Source organism: Oenanthe melanoleuca, unplaced genomic scaffold (assembly GCF_029582105.1).
Source record: "Oenanthe melanoleuca isolate GR-GAL-2019-014 unplaced genomic scaffold, OMel1.0 S040, whole genome shotgun sequence".
Lineage (NCBI taxonomy): Eukaryota > Metazoa > Chordata > Aves > Passeriformes > Muscicapidae > Oenanthe > Oenanthe melanoleuca.
The window spans coordinates 18,788-35,962 of record NW_026612689.1 but is presented as its reverse complement, the minus strand read 5'-3'; the positions used below and the strand labels follow the sequence as shown (position 1 = coordinate 35,962).

Here is a 17,175-nt window from a genome sequence, read left to right as displayed (position 1 = left end):
ATTGTCATAAATTTATGGAATAGCATCAGAAAACCTTGGAATATTGTGATAAATTTATGGAATATCATGGTAAAACATTGGAATATTTCCACAACCCCCTGGAATTTCCTGCCTGGGAGGGCCCCGGGAGGCTCCAGGTGCAAATCCCATGGGAAAAACCCCTGGGAAGAATTCCCAGCACAATTCCAAGGGAATAGAGAAAAAAAAAAAGAAAAAGTTCCATTAACAAACCCCTGACCCCCAATTAACTTAAATCCCAAAAAACCACCCGGGAAAACCAAGGAATTCCGGGGGAATCCTGGCAGAATTCCAGGATTTCCAGTGAAACGCAGCAACTGTGCAGGAAGTGAGAGGGGAAGGATTCCAGAGGGACATTCCCAAGGGAATGAGGGATTTGGGGAAGGATTCCCAAGGGAATGAGGAATTCCTGTGGGAGTTCAGGATTCCCAAGGAAGGGCAGGATTCCAGGAAAAGAAGGATTCCCAAGGGAAGGGAAGAATTCGCATAGAAAGGAAGGGAATGAAAGATTCCCAAGGGAAGGGAAGGATTCCAAAGGGAATGAAAGATTTGGAAGGGAAGTGATTTAGGGAAGAATTCCCACAGGACAGAAGGATTCCCAAAGAAGTGAAAGGAATTTAGGGAAGGGATTTAGGGAGGAAGGGAAGTTTTGGGAAGGGAAGGGAAGGGAAGTTTTGGGAAGGGAAGTTTTGGGAAGGGAAGTTTTGGGAAGGGAAGTTTTGGGAAGGGAAGTTTTGGGAAGGGAAGTTTTGGGAAGGGAAGGGAAGGGAAGTTTTGGGAAGGGAAGTTTTGGGAAGGGAAGTTTTGGGAAGGGAAGGGAAGTTTTGGGAAGGGAAGTTTTGGGAAGTTTTGGGAAGTTTTGGGAAGTTTTGGGAAGGGAAGGGAAGGGAAGGGAAGGGAAGGGAAGGGAAGGGAAGGGAAGGGAAGGGAAGGGAAGGGAAGGGAAGGGAAGGGAAGGGAAGGGAAGGGAAGGGAAGGGAAGGGAAGGGAAGGGAAGGTCTGGAAGGGAAGGGAAGGGAAGGAATTTAGCGGGGGGAAGGGATTTAAAGAAGGGATTCAGGTATTTAGGGAAAAGATTCAGGGAAAGGATTCAGGGATTTAGGGAAGGATTCCCATGGGAGCTCAGAACTCCCTTGGGATGTCAGCAGGACCCTGCTGGACCGATCCCAGCTTTTCCAGCCCCTCAGGAGCTCAGGCTGGGCTGTGATCCCAGCAATCCCAGGGATCCCAGGGATCCCGGCTCCCCGTGCAGCAGGTTGTAGACCAGGAAGTCGGCGCGGCCGCAGTACCGGGCAGCGAAGCCTCTCCCGTCGGGAGTGGGGTCGGAAAAGGCCAAATCCCCGGAATCCAGCACGGCCCCGAACACAAACGTGCGCCTGGAGGGGAGAACAACGGGAAAAAAACGGGATTGGGAACGCAGATCCTGGGAAAAACGGGAACGGGCTTGGGGAAAAGCGGGAATGGCTGGAGTTGGAATTCCCGCTTTTGGGATGGGATTTGGGAGGTTTGTAGGTGAAATCTGGGATTAGGTAAAATGAGGTAAATTAGGTAAAATCTGGAATATTTTTTAGTTAAAATTCAGGATATTTTTAGTTAAAATCTGTAATATTTTTAGGTGAAATCCGGAATATTTTTAGTTAAAATCCAAAATATTTTTAGCTGAAATCCAGGATGTTTTTAGTTAAAATCTGGAATCTTTCTAGTTAAAATCCAGGATATTTTCAGTTGAAATCCAGAATATATTTACTTAAAATCCAGAATATTTTTAGTTAAAATCTGGAATCTTTCTAGTTAAAATCCAGGATATTTTCAGTTGAAATCCAGAATATATTTAGTTAAAATCCAGAATATTTTTAGTTAAAATCTCGAATATTCTTAGGTGAAATCTGGAATATTTTCAGTTAAAATCCAGGATATTTTTAGGGGAAATCTGGAATATTTTTAGTTAAAATCTGGAATAGTTTTAGTTGAAATCCAGGATAGTTTTAGTTCAAATCCGAAATATTTGTAGTTAAAATCAGGGATGTTTTTAATTAAAATCCAGAATATTTTTAGTTCATATCTAGGATATTTTTTGTTAAAATCCAGGATATTTTTAGTAAAAATCCCAAATCCCACTTTTCCCTGCTCTCCCTTGACTTGAATCTCAGTTTTCCATCTCTGTCCCAACCAGAATCCCAATTTTCCTCTCCCCAAATCCCAGTTTGCCATGTCCATCCCCCCTAGAATCCTGGCTTTCCCCTCTCCAAATCCCGCTTTTCCACATCCATTCCTCCCCGAATCCCAGTTTTCCCGTTTCCAAATCCCACTTTTTCCTGCTCTCCCTCAATCTGAATCCCAGTTTTCCATGTTCTCCCTCTCTGAATCCATGTCCTTCCCTTCCCAAATCCTGGCCTCCCCCTCCAAGAATCCCAGTTTTTCCTCCCCAAATCCCAGTTTTCCATGTCCATCCCTCCTCAAATCCCAGTTTTCCATGTCCATCCCTCCCCAAATCCCACTTTTCCATGTCCATTCCTCCTCAAATCCCAGTTTTCCATGTCCATCCCTCCCCAAATCCCACTTTTCCATGTCCATTGCTCCTCAAATCCCAGTTTCCCCTCCAAAAATCCCAGTTTCCCATGCCCATCCCTCCCCAAATCCAGGTTTTCCCTCCCCAAATCCCAAACTTCCCCTCCCCAGATCCCCCTTTCCCAGGTCCTTCCCTCCCCGAGTCCCGGTTTCCCCTCTCCCAGGCCCATCCCTCCCAGAATCCCGGTTTCCCCTTTCCCAGGTCCATCCCTCCCCGAATCCCGGCTTCCCCTCCCCAGATCCCCCTTTCCCACATCCATCCCTCCCTGAATCCCAGTTTCCCCTCCCCCTTTCCCAGGTCCTTCCCTCCCTGAATCCCGGTTCCCCGTTTCCCAGGCCCATCCCTCCCTGAATCCCGGTTTCCCCTTTCCCAGGTCCATCCCTCCCTGAATCCCGGTTTCCCCTTTCCCAGGTCCATCCCTCCCAGAATCCCGGTTTTCTCTCCCCAGATCCCCCTTTCCCAGGTCCATCCCTCCCGGAATCCCGGTTTCCCCTCCTCACATCCATCCCTCCCCGAGTCCCGCTTTCCCCCTTTCCCAGGTCCATCCCTCCCCGAGTCCCGGTTCCCCCTTTCCCACATCCATCCCTCCCCGAGTCCCGGTTCCCCCTTTCCCAGGTCCCTCCCTCCCCGAGTCCCGGTTTCCCCTTTCCCAGGTCCATCCCTCCCCGAGTCCCGGTTTCCCCTTTCCCACATCCATCCCTCCCCGAGTCCCGGTTCCCCCTTTCCCACATCCATCCCTCCCCGAGTCCCGGTTTTTCCCCGTTTCCCAGGTCCATCCCTCCCTGAATCCCGATTTCCCCCTTTCCCAGGTCCCTCCCTCCCCGAGTCCCGGTTTCCCCTTTCCCAGGTCCATCCCTCCCCGAGTCCCGGTTTCCCCTTTCCCACATCCATCCCTCCCCGAGTCCCGGTTTTTCCCCGTTTCCCAGGTCCATCCCTCCCTGAATCCCGATTTCCCCGTTTCCCAGGCCCATCCCTCCCCGAGTCCCGCTTTCCCCCTTTCCCAGGCCCATCCCTCCCCGAGTCCCGGTTTTCCCTCCCCGAGTCCCGGTTTTTCCCCGTTCCCAGGCCCATCCCGGCGCGCTCCCCGTTCCCACCGGAGCGTGTCCAGCAGCCGCCGGGCGATGCCGCGGCGCCGGCGCGCCCCCAGCACCCAGAGGCGGCTGATGCCGCAGGCGGCGGGCTCGGGCTGCAGCGAGCAGCGCCACGCCCGCAGCGCCGCCTCCCAGCGGGAGCCGCGCCGGGAATCCAGCCGGGAATCCTCCCGGGAATCCTCCTGGGAATCCTCCTGGGAACCGCGGAACGGCGCCGAGCCCGCCTCCGGCAGCACCCGGAATGCCTGTGGGAACGGGAAACTGGGACTGGGAATGGGGAATTGGGAGCTGAGAATTGGGATCTGGAAACGGGGAATGAAAACTGGGAATGGAGATGGGGAATTGGGAATGGGGAATGGGAAATTGGAACTGGGAATGGGGAATTGGGAATGGGACATGGGAATGGGGAATGGGAACTGGGAATGGGGAACTGGGAATGGGAAATGGGAATGGGGAATTGGGAATGGGAATTGAGAATAGGGATTCGGAACAGAGAACGGGGATAGAAAACTGGGAATGGGGATGGGAAACTGGGAACTGGGATCTAGAAACAGGGAATGAAAACTGGGAATGGAGATGGGAAATTGGGAATGGGAAATGAGAATGGGGAACTGGGATCTAGAAACAGGGAATGAAAACTGGGAATGGAGATGGGAAATTGGGAATGGGAAATGAGAATGGGGAATGGGAACCAGGAATGGGGATGGGAAACTGGGAATGGGGACAGGAAATTGGGAATGGGAACTGAGAATGGGGAATGGGAACTGGGAATGGGAACTGAGAATAGGGATAGAAAACTGGGAATGGGGATGGGAACTGGGAATTGGGATGGGAAACTGGGAATAAAAACTGGGAATGGGGAATTGGGAATGGGAACTGGGAATGGGGATGGAAAACTGGGAATGGGAAATGGGCGAAATGGGAACTGGAAACAGAAATGGGAATGGGAATGGGAACTGGGAATCGGAACTGAAAACTGGGAATTGTGATGGGAATGGGAGCTGGGAATTGGGAAACTGGAATGGGGATGGAAAACTGGGAATGGTAACGGGAAATGGGATGGGGATGGAAAATTGGGCATGGGAACTGGGGATGGGATTGGGGATAATGGGAATGGGAACTGGGAACTGAGAATGGAGAATGGAAACTGGGAACGGGGATGGGAATAGGGACAATGGGAACTGGAAGCAGAAATGGGAATGGGATTGGGAAAGGAATGGGAACTGGGAATGGGAATGAGGATGGGAACTGGAAATTGGGAATGGGGACGGGAGCTGGGAATGGGAATGAGGCCAGGAACTAGGAACGGGAACTGGGAATGAGGCAGAGATCCAGGAAATGGGAATGGGATGGGAAAGGAGCACAGGTGCAGGGATTGGGGATCCCAGGGATCCCGGGATTCTCCAGGAATTCCTTCCCAGCTCCCGTTTCCCAGGAACCCTCCCCCCATTCCCGGCCACAGGTGAACATCCCAGCAGCCCATTAACCACTAATTATCACTAATTTATTACAAATTAACCACTAATCAATCACAAAACAGTCAGTTAATCACTAATTAATAGCTAATTAATCACTAATTTGTAATTAATTAGTAACTAAATAATCACTGATAAAGCACTAACTACTGAATAACCACTAATCAATCAATAATCAGCCATTAGTCAATCACTAATCACCAATTAATCAGTCACTAATTAGAAATTATTTAATCATTCGATAATCACTAACCATTAGTTAATCATTAATCAATCATGAGTCAATAATTAATCATTAATCAGCCACTAATTAACCATTATCTAATTAATCACTAAATAGCCATTAATCAATGACTGCCTAATCAGTAATTAATCACCAATTACTAATTGATCAGTATTTAATCAATAACCAATCACTAAGCAATGAGTCATTAACCATTGATCAGTCGCTAATAACCCCCTGATCAGCCCCTAATTAATTAATTAACCCCAATTAGCCTGACCTGGCTGATGCTCTGCGCCACCAGGCAGCCGAGGACGCCGTTCCCGGGGCTCACGAACAGGTAAACGTGGGATTGCTCCGGGAAAATCCGGGAATTCTGCCGGGAGCGCTCCGGGGAAACCCGGGAATTGTTCTGGGATGGCTCCGGGCAGCGCGGGGCCCCCGTCGGGAATCCCAGCTCGGAATCCACCAGAGCCAGAACCTGCTGCGCCTGCGGGAACAGCGGGAAAACGGGGTGGGAGAAACGGGAATTCCTGGGGAAAATGGGAAAATGGGGATCACGGGAATTCCAGGGAAAAACGGGAATTCCTGGGAAAAACGGGAAAATGGGGATCACGCGAATTCCAGGGGGAAAATGGGATGGGGATCATGGGAATTCCTGGGGAAAACGGGAAAATGGGGATCACGGGAATTCCAGGGAAAAACGGGAAAATGGGGATCACGGGATTTCATGGGAAAACAGGATGGGAATCACGGGAATTCCAGGGGGAAATGGGATGGGGATCACGGGAATTCCAGGGAAAACGGGATGGGGATCACGGGAATTCCAGGGGGAAAAACAAGACGGGAATCACGGGATTTCCTGGGGAAAACAGGATGGGGATCACGGGAATTCCTGGGGAAAACAGGATGGGGATCACGGGAATTCCTGAGGAAAATGGGATGGGGATCACGGGAATACCAGGAAAAACGGGAAAATGGGGATCATGGGAATTCCAGGGAAAAACGGGATGGGAATTCCCAGGAAAAGTGGGATTGGCACTGGGAATTCCCCGGAAAATGGGATGGGGATTCATGAGAACAGCTAGGATGGGGATCACGAGAATTCCCAGGAAAAACGGAATGGGGCATCACAGAAATACCAGGATGGGATTCACGGGAATTCCCAGGAAAACCAGGATAGGGTCTGGAAATTCCTGGGAAACTGGGACAGGAATTCCCAGGAAAAATGAGATTGAAACCAGGAATTCCCGTGAAAACAGGATTCATTCCCAAAAACAAATCCCTGTTTGCACAGAGAATCAGGATTGTGGGATTGGGGTGGGATGGGGAACCAGGGATCCTGCTGGGATTTGGGATTTAGGGATCAGATCCCGTTGGGATTTGGGGATCAGCTCCCATTCCCAAAGGCAATCCCAAGGAATTCCGTACCTTCCTGATGGCGTAGCTGGGATCCCCGGGCAGGATCAGGACGATTTTGCCATCCCAGAATTCCGCCACCACGCGCTCCTTCTTCCAGCCCTGCCGGAAAATCCCAACAACCCCCTCAGGACTGGGGGATCCCGGGATTCCACAATCTGGGGATACCAGGATTCTGGGACTGGGGGATCCTGGGAGTCCGGTATCCTGGGATTTGGGGATTCCAGGTTTGAGGGATCCCAGGATTCTGGAATTCCAGGGCTGGGGGAATCCCAGGAATCTGGAACTGGGGAGATCCCAGGATTTGAGGATCCAAGGTTTGACGGATCCAGGGATACCACGATTCTGGGATCCCAGGACTGGGGGATCCTGGAATTCCAGGGCTGGGGGATCCCAGGATCCTGGGACTGGAGGATCACGAGATTCCAAGATTGGGGGATCCCAGGATTCCAAGATTGGGGGATCCCAGGATTCCAGGAGCTGCTGGAACAGGAAGCGCTCCGGATTTCGGGAATGGGATCAATCCCCGCCATTCCTGGAGAGCACAGCCAGGGCTGGAATGGTCCCAGTTCCCTCTGGATACCAAATCCAGGCTGGGTTTGGAATCTGGGAGATTCCCGCCTGGGAAAAACCTCGGGAATCCATGGACTCCAAGCACTGCCAGCACTCCCAGAATTCCAAACCCCTTCCCAGAATTCCCGTCCCAGGCTCACCGGGTATCTGAGCCCCTCGCGGAGCCTCCGGTGGTGCCGGAGGTGCTGGAGCCGATCCTCGGGAATGCCGGGAGCGTAGAGCATCCCGCAGGAGCCGCACTGCAGCGCCCCCAGCTGCCGCTGGCCCGCGTCCTGCCGGGAACAGCGCAGTGAGGGAGGGAGGGAACCCCGGGAACAGTCGGGAATGGGGAAAGGGAATACCGGGGAAAGTCGGGAATGGGGAAAGGGAACCCCGGGAACAGTCGGGAATGGGGAAAGGGAATACCGGGGAAAGTCGGGAATGAGGGCAGGGAACCCCGGGGAAAGTCGGGAATGGGGAAAGGGAATACCAGGAAAAGCTGGGAATGGGGAAAGGGAATCCCGGGAAAAGCTGGGAATGGGGAAAGGGAATACCGGGAAAGTAGGGAATGGGGAAAGGGAATCCTGGGAAAAGTCGGGAATGAGGGCAGGGAATCCTGGGAAAAGTCGGGAATGAGGGAATTGCAGGGAAATGTTGGGAATGAGGGCAGGGAATTCTGGGGAAAAGTCGGGAATGAGGGGAGGGAATTCTGGGAAGAGTCGGGAATGAGGGCATGGAATTCCAGGAAAAGTCAGGAATGAGGGCAGGGAATCCCGGGGAAAGTTGGGAATGAGGGCAGGGAATTCTGGGGAAAGTCAGGAATGGGGAAAGGGAATCTCAGGAATGTCAGGAATGAGGGAATTCCAGGGAAATGTTGGGAATGAGGGCAGGGAATTCTGGGAATAAAGTTGGGAATGAAGGGAGGGAATCCTGGGAAAAGTTGGGAGTGAGGGCAGGGAATTCCAGGAAAAGTAGGAAATGAGGGCAGGGAATCCCGGGGAAAGGGAATCCTGGGAAAAGTCGGGAATGAGGGAATTCCCGGGAAATGTTGAGAATGAGGGCAGGGAATTCCAGGAAAAAGTTGGGAATGAAGGGAGGGAATCCTGGGAAAAGTCGGGAATGAGGGGAAGGAATTCCAGGAAAAGTCAGGAATGAGGGCAGGGAATCCTGGGGAAAAGTTGGGAATGAAGGCATGGAATCCCAGGAAAGTTGGGAATGGGGAAATGGGAATCCTGGGAATGTCAGGAATGAGGGAATTCCAGGGAAATGTTGGGAATGAGGGCAGGGAATTCTGGAAAAAAGTTGGGAATGAAGGCAGGGAATCCAGGGAAAGCTTGGGAATGTGGGAAAGGAATTCAGGGAAGAGCTTGGGAATGTGGGGAGGGAATTTTGAAAAAAAAAAGGTCAGAACATAGAAAGGGAATCTCAGGAATGTGGGAAGCGTATTCCAGGAAGAGGTTGGGAATAAGGGGAGGGAATTCCAGGAAAAGCTTGAGAATGCAAAAAAGAAATTTCAGGAAAAGCCTGGGAATGAGGGGAGGGAATTCCAGGAGAAGCTTGGGAATGTGGGGAGGGAAAGGGGAAAAGGGACGGGAATGTGGGATTTGGGGAATGTGGGATTTAGGGAAGGGTTTGGAGCCCCGGGAACGGCTCAGCATTCCAGGATTTCAGGGTTTGGGAAGGAAATCCGGGATAGGAATTTGGGAATCTGTGATTTTGGGAATTTCCCCCTCCCCCAGGGATCCAAGGTTTGGATCTGAGGCCTGGGAATGATCCCAAAAACTGGGAATGATCCCAAAGCTCCAGAATGATCCCTCAAGATCCCAATTCCCATTCCCAGAATTCCCAATTCCCACTCCCAGTTTTCCCATCCTCCCCCATGAGTCCCTTGGATTGTCCCGGGGTCATTCCCAGGGAATTCCCGGATTTCCCACAGAACATTCCCGAGTTCCTGGCACGTTCCCATTGGGAATCTCACAATGATCATCTGGTCCAGGGAATGCTGCGAGGATTCCTTGGATTTCCTGGGAGCTTTTCCAGAGGGGTCGATCCCAAAGGGAGCCGGGAGCTCCTCCAGGGGCCTGGAAAACACCAGGAAGTGGGAAAAGCTGGGAAAAAACTGGGAAAAAGTGGGAGAAGTAGGGAAAACAGTGGAAAAAGCAAGGGGAAAAGAAGGGGAAAATGGGAAAAGCAAGGAAAAAAATCAGGAGTAAAAACGGGGGAAAAAAAACAGGGAAAAGAAGGGGAAAAAGTAGGAAAAATGGGAAAACGGGGGGAAAAGTGGGAATAAACAGGGAAAAAGTGGGAAAAATAGGGAAAGCTGGGAAAACAGGGGAAAGAAGATAAAAGGGGGAAAAAGAGGGAAAATGAGAAAAGCAGGAAAAATTGGGAAAAAAGTGAGAAAAGCAGGGAAAAAGTGGGAAGAGTTGGGAAAAAGAGTGGGAAAAATGTTGGAAAGGCAGGGAAAAGCAGGAAAACTGGGAGAAAAAGCAGGAAAAATAGGGAAAAGTTGGAAAAATAGGAAAACAGGAAAAAGAAAAACAGGGAAAATCTGGGAAAAAAGTGGGAAATGCGGGGCAAGTGGGAGAAGCAGGAAAAACCCAGGGAATAGCAGGGATAAAGTGGGAAAAAGAGGAAAAATGGGAAAATCCAGGTGGGAAAATTGGGAAAACAGGGAAAAACGTGGAAAAAGTGGGAAAAAACAGGGAAAGCGGGAATTCAGCAGGGGAGGGACAGAGAATTCCCAAAAAATCCGGAGGGAAAACTCCAGGAACAGCCACGATTGGATCCAATTCCAAAGGATCTGAGCCCCCTCTGCTCCCAGAGGAATTCCAGGATTTGGGAATTCTGGCAGCACACAGAGGGAGAAATCCAGGATGGGAATTCCCAGGATTTCCCCCTCTGGAAAAGCAGGAATGGGATCTCACCTCCTCCTGGTGGGAAGGAAGATGGGGAAGAGTCCGGCTGGGCACGGAGAGCCTGGAAAAATCATGGAATTCTGAGTGTCAGGAAAACTGGGAAAGCAGAATTCCAGCCCCAAAATCCTGGGAATTCTGCTTCCCTCGGATCCATCCCAGTGGGAATTCTGGGAAGTTTCCATTCCTTTGAACTCCCCAGGCCAGGGAAATCCAGGTAAAGCGGGGAAAGAATTCCCAAAGTTTTCCCAACTCACCCAATTCTTTCTTCGGGCCGGAATTCTGGGAATCCGGGCTGGGAGAGGGAGGAATTCCAGGGGATTCCTGCTGAGGGAGAGAGGGGATTTCAGGGAAAATGGGAAAACATGGAATTCTGGGGGGTCAGTAGAGGTACTGGGGATTTTCCAAGGATTTTTCAGGAATTCTGGGTCTGTTCCAGCCCAGGAGTGTCCAAGGAAATCTTGGATCACCCTGGGATTTGGGAATGTCAGGAACAGGATGGAAAATTCATGGACCCCATCCAAACCATTCTGGGATTCTGGGATCATGGAGATTCAGGATCCATCCTGAGGGATGTTTATGGAATTTGGGGTGGAAAAGGGGAGGGAGACCCTTCCTAGATCCTGAAATTCCTCCCCAGGGAGGCGCTGGATCCAATCCAGGAATGCTCCTGGGGAAGAATCCCGGGAATTCTTGGTGCCTTTTCCAAGTTAAAAAGGGGCTCTGGGAGAGCTGGAATTTGGGCCAGGAGCCAGGAATGGCTCCCCTGGACTGGGAAGGAATTCCTGGCAGAATTCCCAAGGAAAATCTGGGAATTTGGGAGCATTTGGCTCCAGCAGATCCCAAATTTCCCAGGCTGGGAGGAAGCAGAAAATGGGGAGAATCTGGAATTAGCTCCAGGAAATCAGGAAAATCCTTGGAATTTCCAAGTAATCCCCCAGGAATTCCAATGGAAAATCCCACAGGAATCCCCCAAGAAAATTCCAAAGGAAAAATCCCAATGAAAATGCTACAGGAATTCCAAAGGAAAATTCCACAGGAATCCCTGGAAATTTCCAAGGAAAATCCCGCTGTCCATCCCTCAGAGCCCTTCCCAATTCCCGGGAATTCCCTGGAATTCTGCCCCATCCCTGCACTCACCTCCTTCCCCTCAGCACCCTCAGAATTCCCAACGCTTTTCCTGGGAATTTCCTCCTCTCCCTCATTCCCAAATCCCGCTGAGCATTCCCGGTTTTCCTTCTCCTCTTCCCCAGCCTCCTCCTCCAATCCCGACTTTTCCGCCTTTCCCGATTTTTCCGGGGCTTTTTCCGGAGGATTCTTGGAGTCTCCCGGGTTTTTCCCGGAAGAGGCTGCGGCGCTTCCCGGGTTTTTCCGGGATCTTTTCCCGCTCTGGAAGAAGGCGGAGCCCAGCGGGAGCCGCAGCGCCGGCCGCACCCCCGCGCTCAGCACCCGGAATTCCGGCCTCTTCTGCAGCACGGAATTCCGGGAATTCCCAGCCTTGGAATTCTGGGAATGGCCGACATCGGAATTCCGGGAATTCCCGACATTCCCGCTGCTTTTCCCCTTGGGAATCTCCTGCCGGGGCTTGGGGTTGGCTTTGCCTTTGGAGCTGCGATTCCTCCTGGTGTTCCCAGAATTCCTGCTGGAATTCCTGCCGTGATTCCCGGAATTCCCAGGTTTTTCCAGGATATTCCCATGCCCCAGCAGCTCCCGGAGCCGTTTCCTCTCCAGAGGATCCAGGTATGTCGTTTTTCCATAAAAAGTCCCCACGGGAAGCTGGGAATTGTGGGAAGAGGCAGAGCCAGGCTGGGGATTCCCGGGAGTTCCCAGATTTCCCTCTGGGATGTCCAATCTCCGGGAAGGCGCCGATTTCCTGGGAAAAATTTCGTTCTCCTGGTTTTCCTCCTGGGAGCTGGGAGAGCACTGGATCTGGGAAGCGAGGAGCTTCTCCTGGGAATTCCAGTGGGAATTCTGGGATGGGGATCCAGGAAAAGCTCGGAGCCGTTTGGACACCGGGGTCCGGAATTCCGAGCAGGAGCTGGGAAAAAAAAAAACGGGGATGAGAAATCAGATCCTACCTGGAATCATTCCTGGAACAGCAGCTGGCCCAGGAATTCCTGGATCCAGGGATCTGTGATTCCAAGGAATCCTGAATCCAAAAGTTCCTGATTCCAGGAATTCCTGAAACCAAGGATTTCTTCATCACAGGATTCCAAATCCAAGGCTTCCTGATTCCAAAGATTCTTGAATCCAGGGATTCCTTGATCCAAGGATTCCAAATTCAAGGACTCCTTGATCCCAGGATTTGTGATTCCAAAGATTCCTGAATCCAAGGGTTTCTTTATTGTGAAATTCCTGATTCCAGACATTCCTGAATCCCAGAATTCCTAAATCCAAGGATTTGTTTATCCCAGGATTCCAAATCCAAGGATTCCTGAATCCCAGGATTCTTTGATCCGGGGAGTCCTGATTCCCAAGACTCCTGAATCCAAAGATCCCTTGATCCAAGGATTTGTGATTTCAGGAATTTCTGAATCCAGGGATTTCTTCATCCCAAAATTCCTGATTCCAGAGAGTCCTGAATCCAAGGATTCCTTATTCCAGGTATTTCTCAATCCAAGGATTCCTTGACCCAAGGATTCCTGATCCCGAAGATTCCCAAATTTCGGAATTCCCGAATCCAAGGCCCTGGGGGAGGAGCCTGGGACAATCCCAATCCATGGGCAGGGAATTCCCAATCCCAGGACATTCCACAGGGATTCCAGGATCCAGGGAATCCTTGGAAGCTTTTCCAGAGGCTGGAGAGGCTCCAAGAGAGCAGGAATTCGGGAAAAGGGAATTTGGGAATGGGCTGGAATTCCCAGAGAATGTCCCAGGAGGGATTTGGGATCAGGGGTGGGATGGGAGGTCCCTCCCAGCCCGAATTCCCGGATTTTTTGGGATTTTTGGGAATGTCCCCTCTCACCTGTCGGGATCCCGGCTCCGTTTCTGGGGCGTTCCCGCGGCCGCTCCGCAGCTCCTGCAATTCCAGGTTTTCCAGAGGTTGGGATGGAATTCCAGGGGGAAAACCCCAGATTGAAGGAGGAAGGGGAGAAAATTGGGAAGGGGAAAAATTCGGAATAAACCATCCCATCCATTCACAGAAATTCCATGAATTCCCAGGAATTCCATCCCAGAAATCCCTTTTTTTTTTTTTTTCACCTTTGGGATCCCAAAAATGCCAACCATTCCCATTAAAATTCCCATTAAATCCCATAAATCCATTTTGGTTTTAGCTTTTTTAATTCCAGAAATTCCGTGAATTCCCAGAAACTCCATTCATTCTCAGGAATTCCATTCTATCCCAGAAATCCCATTTTTTTCTGCCTTTGAAATCCCAGAAATCCCATTAATTCCCAGAAATCCCTAAACTTCCAGTAATTCCATAAATCCCATTTTTTATACCTTTTAAATCCCATAAATCCATTTTTTTAGCCTTTTGGAATCCCAGAAGTACCATCACTTCCACCCCAGAAATCCCATTAATTCCATCCCATTAATTCCCAGAATTCCCATTTTTGGAGCCTTTTCATTCCCAGAATTCCCACTCCATCCCATCCCAGGATTTTCCCAGCTGTGGGAATTTTTCCCAACCCAAATCCCAAAAAAAATCCCAAACCCCAGAGGACAACTAACCAACACCAGCCAAGATTCAATTAATTAATTATTGGTAATTCATTAATTAGCATATTCATTAATTATGGGAAATTAACCAATCATGAATCACTCACTAATTGAATTTTGTGGGGTTAGGGAGTGTTCTGGGGGGAGGGGGTCCTTAAAACCCTTTTGGGGCTTTTTTTTGGGATCCCCAAATCCTTTTGGGTTTTTTTTTTAGGTCTCAATTTTTTGGGATCTCTCTGTTGCATCCCCAAATCTTTTTGGGGTCCCCAAGGGGTCCCCAAATCCTTTTGGAGGGTTTTTTTTTTTTTTTTGGGTCCCCAAAACCCTTTTGGGGTATTTTTTTAGGTCTCCAATCTTTGGGGTCTACTGTGGGGTTCCCAAAACCTTTTGGGAGGGAATTCTGGGGTTCCCCAACTTTTAGGGATGGAATTCTGGGGGGTCCTTTGAGGGGGTGTCCAACCCTCCCCCATCACCCCCTCAGGGCTCCCCAAACCCCAAAACCTGCCAGGGATCCTGGCTGCCCTTCCTGGCCCCCCAAATTCCTGCCTGGGCCCCCTAAAAACGCCTCAGATCCCCGCAAATCCCCCTCAGAACACCTCAAAACTCCCTCAGAGCAACCTAAGAGCTTCTCAAAGCCCCCCAAAACCCCCTGAGAGCTCCTCAGGTCTCTCTCAGATCCCCCTCAGAGATCCCTCGAGATCCCCCCAGAGCCCCTGAGAGCCCCCCCAAAGCTCCTCAGATCCCCCAAGATTCCCTCAGAATCCCCTCAGGCCCCCCCAGAGCTCCTGAGATTCCCCAGAGCCACTCAGAGCCTCCTCAAGATCCCCTCAGAGCCTCCCAGAGATGTCTCAGAGCTCCCTCAGATCCCCCCAGATTCCCTCACATCTCCCTGAGAACCCTTCAGAGCTGCCCAGAGTTCCCTCAGACCCACCCAAGAGCTCCTCAGAGCCTCCTCAGATCCCATCAGATCTCCCAGAGCCTCCTCAAGATCCCTTCAGATCCTCTCAGAACCACTCACATCTCCTCAGAACTCATCAGATACCCTCAGATCTCCTTCACAGCCCCTCAAAGCCCCGAGAGCTCCCCCAGAGCCCCTCACATCTCTCTGAGAGCCCCTCACATCCCCTCAGAGCCCCTCGAAGCTCTCTTAGCTCACAGATCCCCCTCACAGCCTCCCAGCGCTCCCTCAGACCCACCTAAGAGCTCCTCAGAGCCTCCCAGAGCTCAGATACCCTCAGATTTCCCTCACAGCCCCAAGAGCTCCCTCAAGATCCCCCTCAGAGCTTCCTCAAGATCCTCCCAGAGCCCCTCACATCTCCCTGAGAGCCCCTCACAGTTCCCTGAGAGCCCCTCACAATTCCCTTAGCTCACAGATCCCCCTCACAGCCTCCCAGAGCTCCCTCAGAGCCACCTCAGAGCTCCTCAGATCCCCCTAGATCCTCTCGGAACCCCCTCAGAGCCTCTCAGAGATCTCTCAGAGCTCATCAGAGCTCCCTCACAGCCCCTCAAAGTCCCGGGAGCTCCTCAGATCTCTCTCAGATCCCCTCAGAGCCTCCTCAGAGCCCCTCACATCCCCTCAGAGCCCCTCGAAGCTCCCTTAGCTCACAGATCCCCCTCACAGCCTCCCAGAGCTCCCTCAGACCCACCTAAGAGCTCCTCAGAGATTCCTCAAGATCCTCCCAGAGCTCCTCACAGTTTCCTCAGAACCGGTCACTCAGTTCCCTGAGAGCCCCTCACATCTCCCTCAGATCCCCTCACAATTCCCTCAGAGCCACCTCAAGATCCCCTCGGAGTCCCTCAAAGCTCTCTTAGAACCCCCTCAGGTCTCCTTCAAGATACCCTCAGAGCTCCCTCGGATCACCTGAAGATCTCCTCAGACCCTTCAGAATCCCCTCACAGCCCCCCCAGACCACTCGCAGCCCCTCACGGCTCCCTCGGAACCCCTCAGAGCTCCTTCAGAAACCCCTCACACCTCCCTCAGATCGCCTCAGCTGCCCTCAGGGCTCCCTCAGAACCCCCTCAACATCCCCGCCGATCCCCTCCGAGCCCCCCACAGTCCTCTCAGAGGCGCTCCCTTAGAGCCGCTCAGAACGCCCTCACAGCCCCTCAGAGACGCCTCAGAGCCCGCAGAGCCCCCTCACCTGAGCGCCGCCTCCGCCATGGTTGCTTCCCGCCGCCAGCCGCGCGCCTTCGAACCGCCCGCGCTGCCGTTTTATTGGCTGAGCGCCGCGTCAATCAACGCCGCTCGCTCTCCATTGGTCCGACAGCGCGCGGCTCCGCGTTGGACCCACCCCTGCGGCCTGGCAGCCAATCAGCGAGCGCGTGTCCTCGCGCGGGGACGCGGATAGACTACACCTCCCAGCGTGCCTTGCGAGAACGGACCGGCGCTTTACTCATTGGCGCGCGCGGGGGGTGATGGGAGTTGTAGTCTCGCCGCCGTGCGTCCCGGGCGCGGGAGATTCTGAGGGGAGAAGCGGGAATGGGAGGAGTTGTGAGTTAATGAGCGATTAACGAGGCGCTAATTAAAGATTTTGGTGTTAATTAGGGCATCAGGGAGCTGCTGTGGATGGGGACACCTTCCACTGTTCCAGGGTGTTCCGAGACCAGCCTGGCCTTGGGCACTGCCGGGAATAAGCAAGTGAAAAGTGCTATAAATAACAAATATAATTGTTGGCTTTCGCATTAATGTGTTAGATTTTGCATGCTATTATTAACCATAAAAATTCTGATATGGTACAATTCATATTCCCTTTTTACTGATTTTTGGCGTAGTATAATCTGTCATCTTATGTATATTCCGTATAGCTTAAATAAATAAAACAGATGTAAATATATGTATTATAATTTAGGCATTAGTATTATACTGAAACAGAAACCGCGTGGTTATAAAATGCTTTTATTTGTGTAAGTAGCTCAAATAATAGTGTGAACTAGCCATGCTGGGCTATTTAATCTGAATGATAAAAGTGATAAAAACCAAGAGGAAAAAAAACCCCGAACTTCTAGAGCACCTAAATTCATTAAAATGTTTAAATATGCATAAACGCTCATGAGCATGCATTAACCCACGAAATGTAAAAATGTTCAAGAATATTGTTTTAAGATAAGGTGGTTATGCAGATTACCAGACACCCCAGCGCTGGATATTGTAGCTTTTTATCCCTTATTCAACTTCTAAAAATTTTAAAAGAGTGAACTTTGTCTTTTTCACGAGGTGAAAAAACCGGGAAAAGGAGAAAGGGACAAAAAG

The 17,175-nt window shown here is 51.1% G+C and overlaps 2 protein-coding genes across 3 annotated transcripts in view; one reads left to right on the top strand and one right to left on the bottom strand.

Moving 5' to 3' along the window:
* SCARA5 (scavenger receptor class A member 5) overlaps nt 1-17,175 on the top strand; it is a 55,650-nt gene that overhangs the window by 37,809 nt on the left and 666 nt on the right. The gene's annotated exons all lie outside the window — the stretch shown is intronic.
* Nucleotides 42-16,489, bottom strand: ESCO2 (establishment of sister chromatid cohesion N-acetyltransferase 2). Of its 2 annotated transcripts, none has more exons than XM_056515686.1 (11): nt 16,067-16,489; nt 13,228-13,281; nt 11,403-12,300; nt 10,520-10,589; nt 10,275-10,326; nt 9,326-9,428; nt 7,509-7,640; nt 6,808-6,897; nt 5,657-5,866; nt 3,682-3,923; nt 42-1,394 (listed from the first exon to the last, which is right to left on the bottom strand). In XM_056515686.1, the coding sequence occupies exons 1-11, from the start codon at nt 16,084-16,086 to the stop codon at nt 1,202-1,204; spliced, it is 2,064 nt and encodes a 687-aa protein (XP_056371661.1). In that variant the 5' UTR covers nt 16,087-16,489; the 3' UTR covers nt 42-1,201. The 2 variants fall into 2 exon arrangements, with proteins under 2 accessions (XP_056371661.1, XP_056371662.1); XM_056515687.1 differs by having other exon boundaries at nt 10,520-10,586.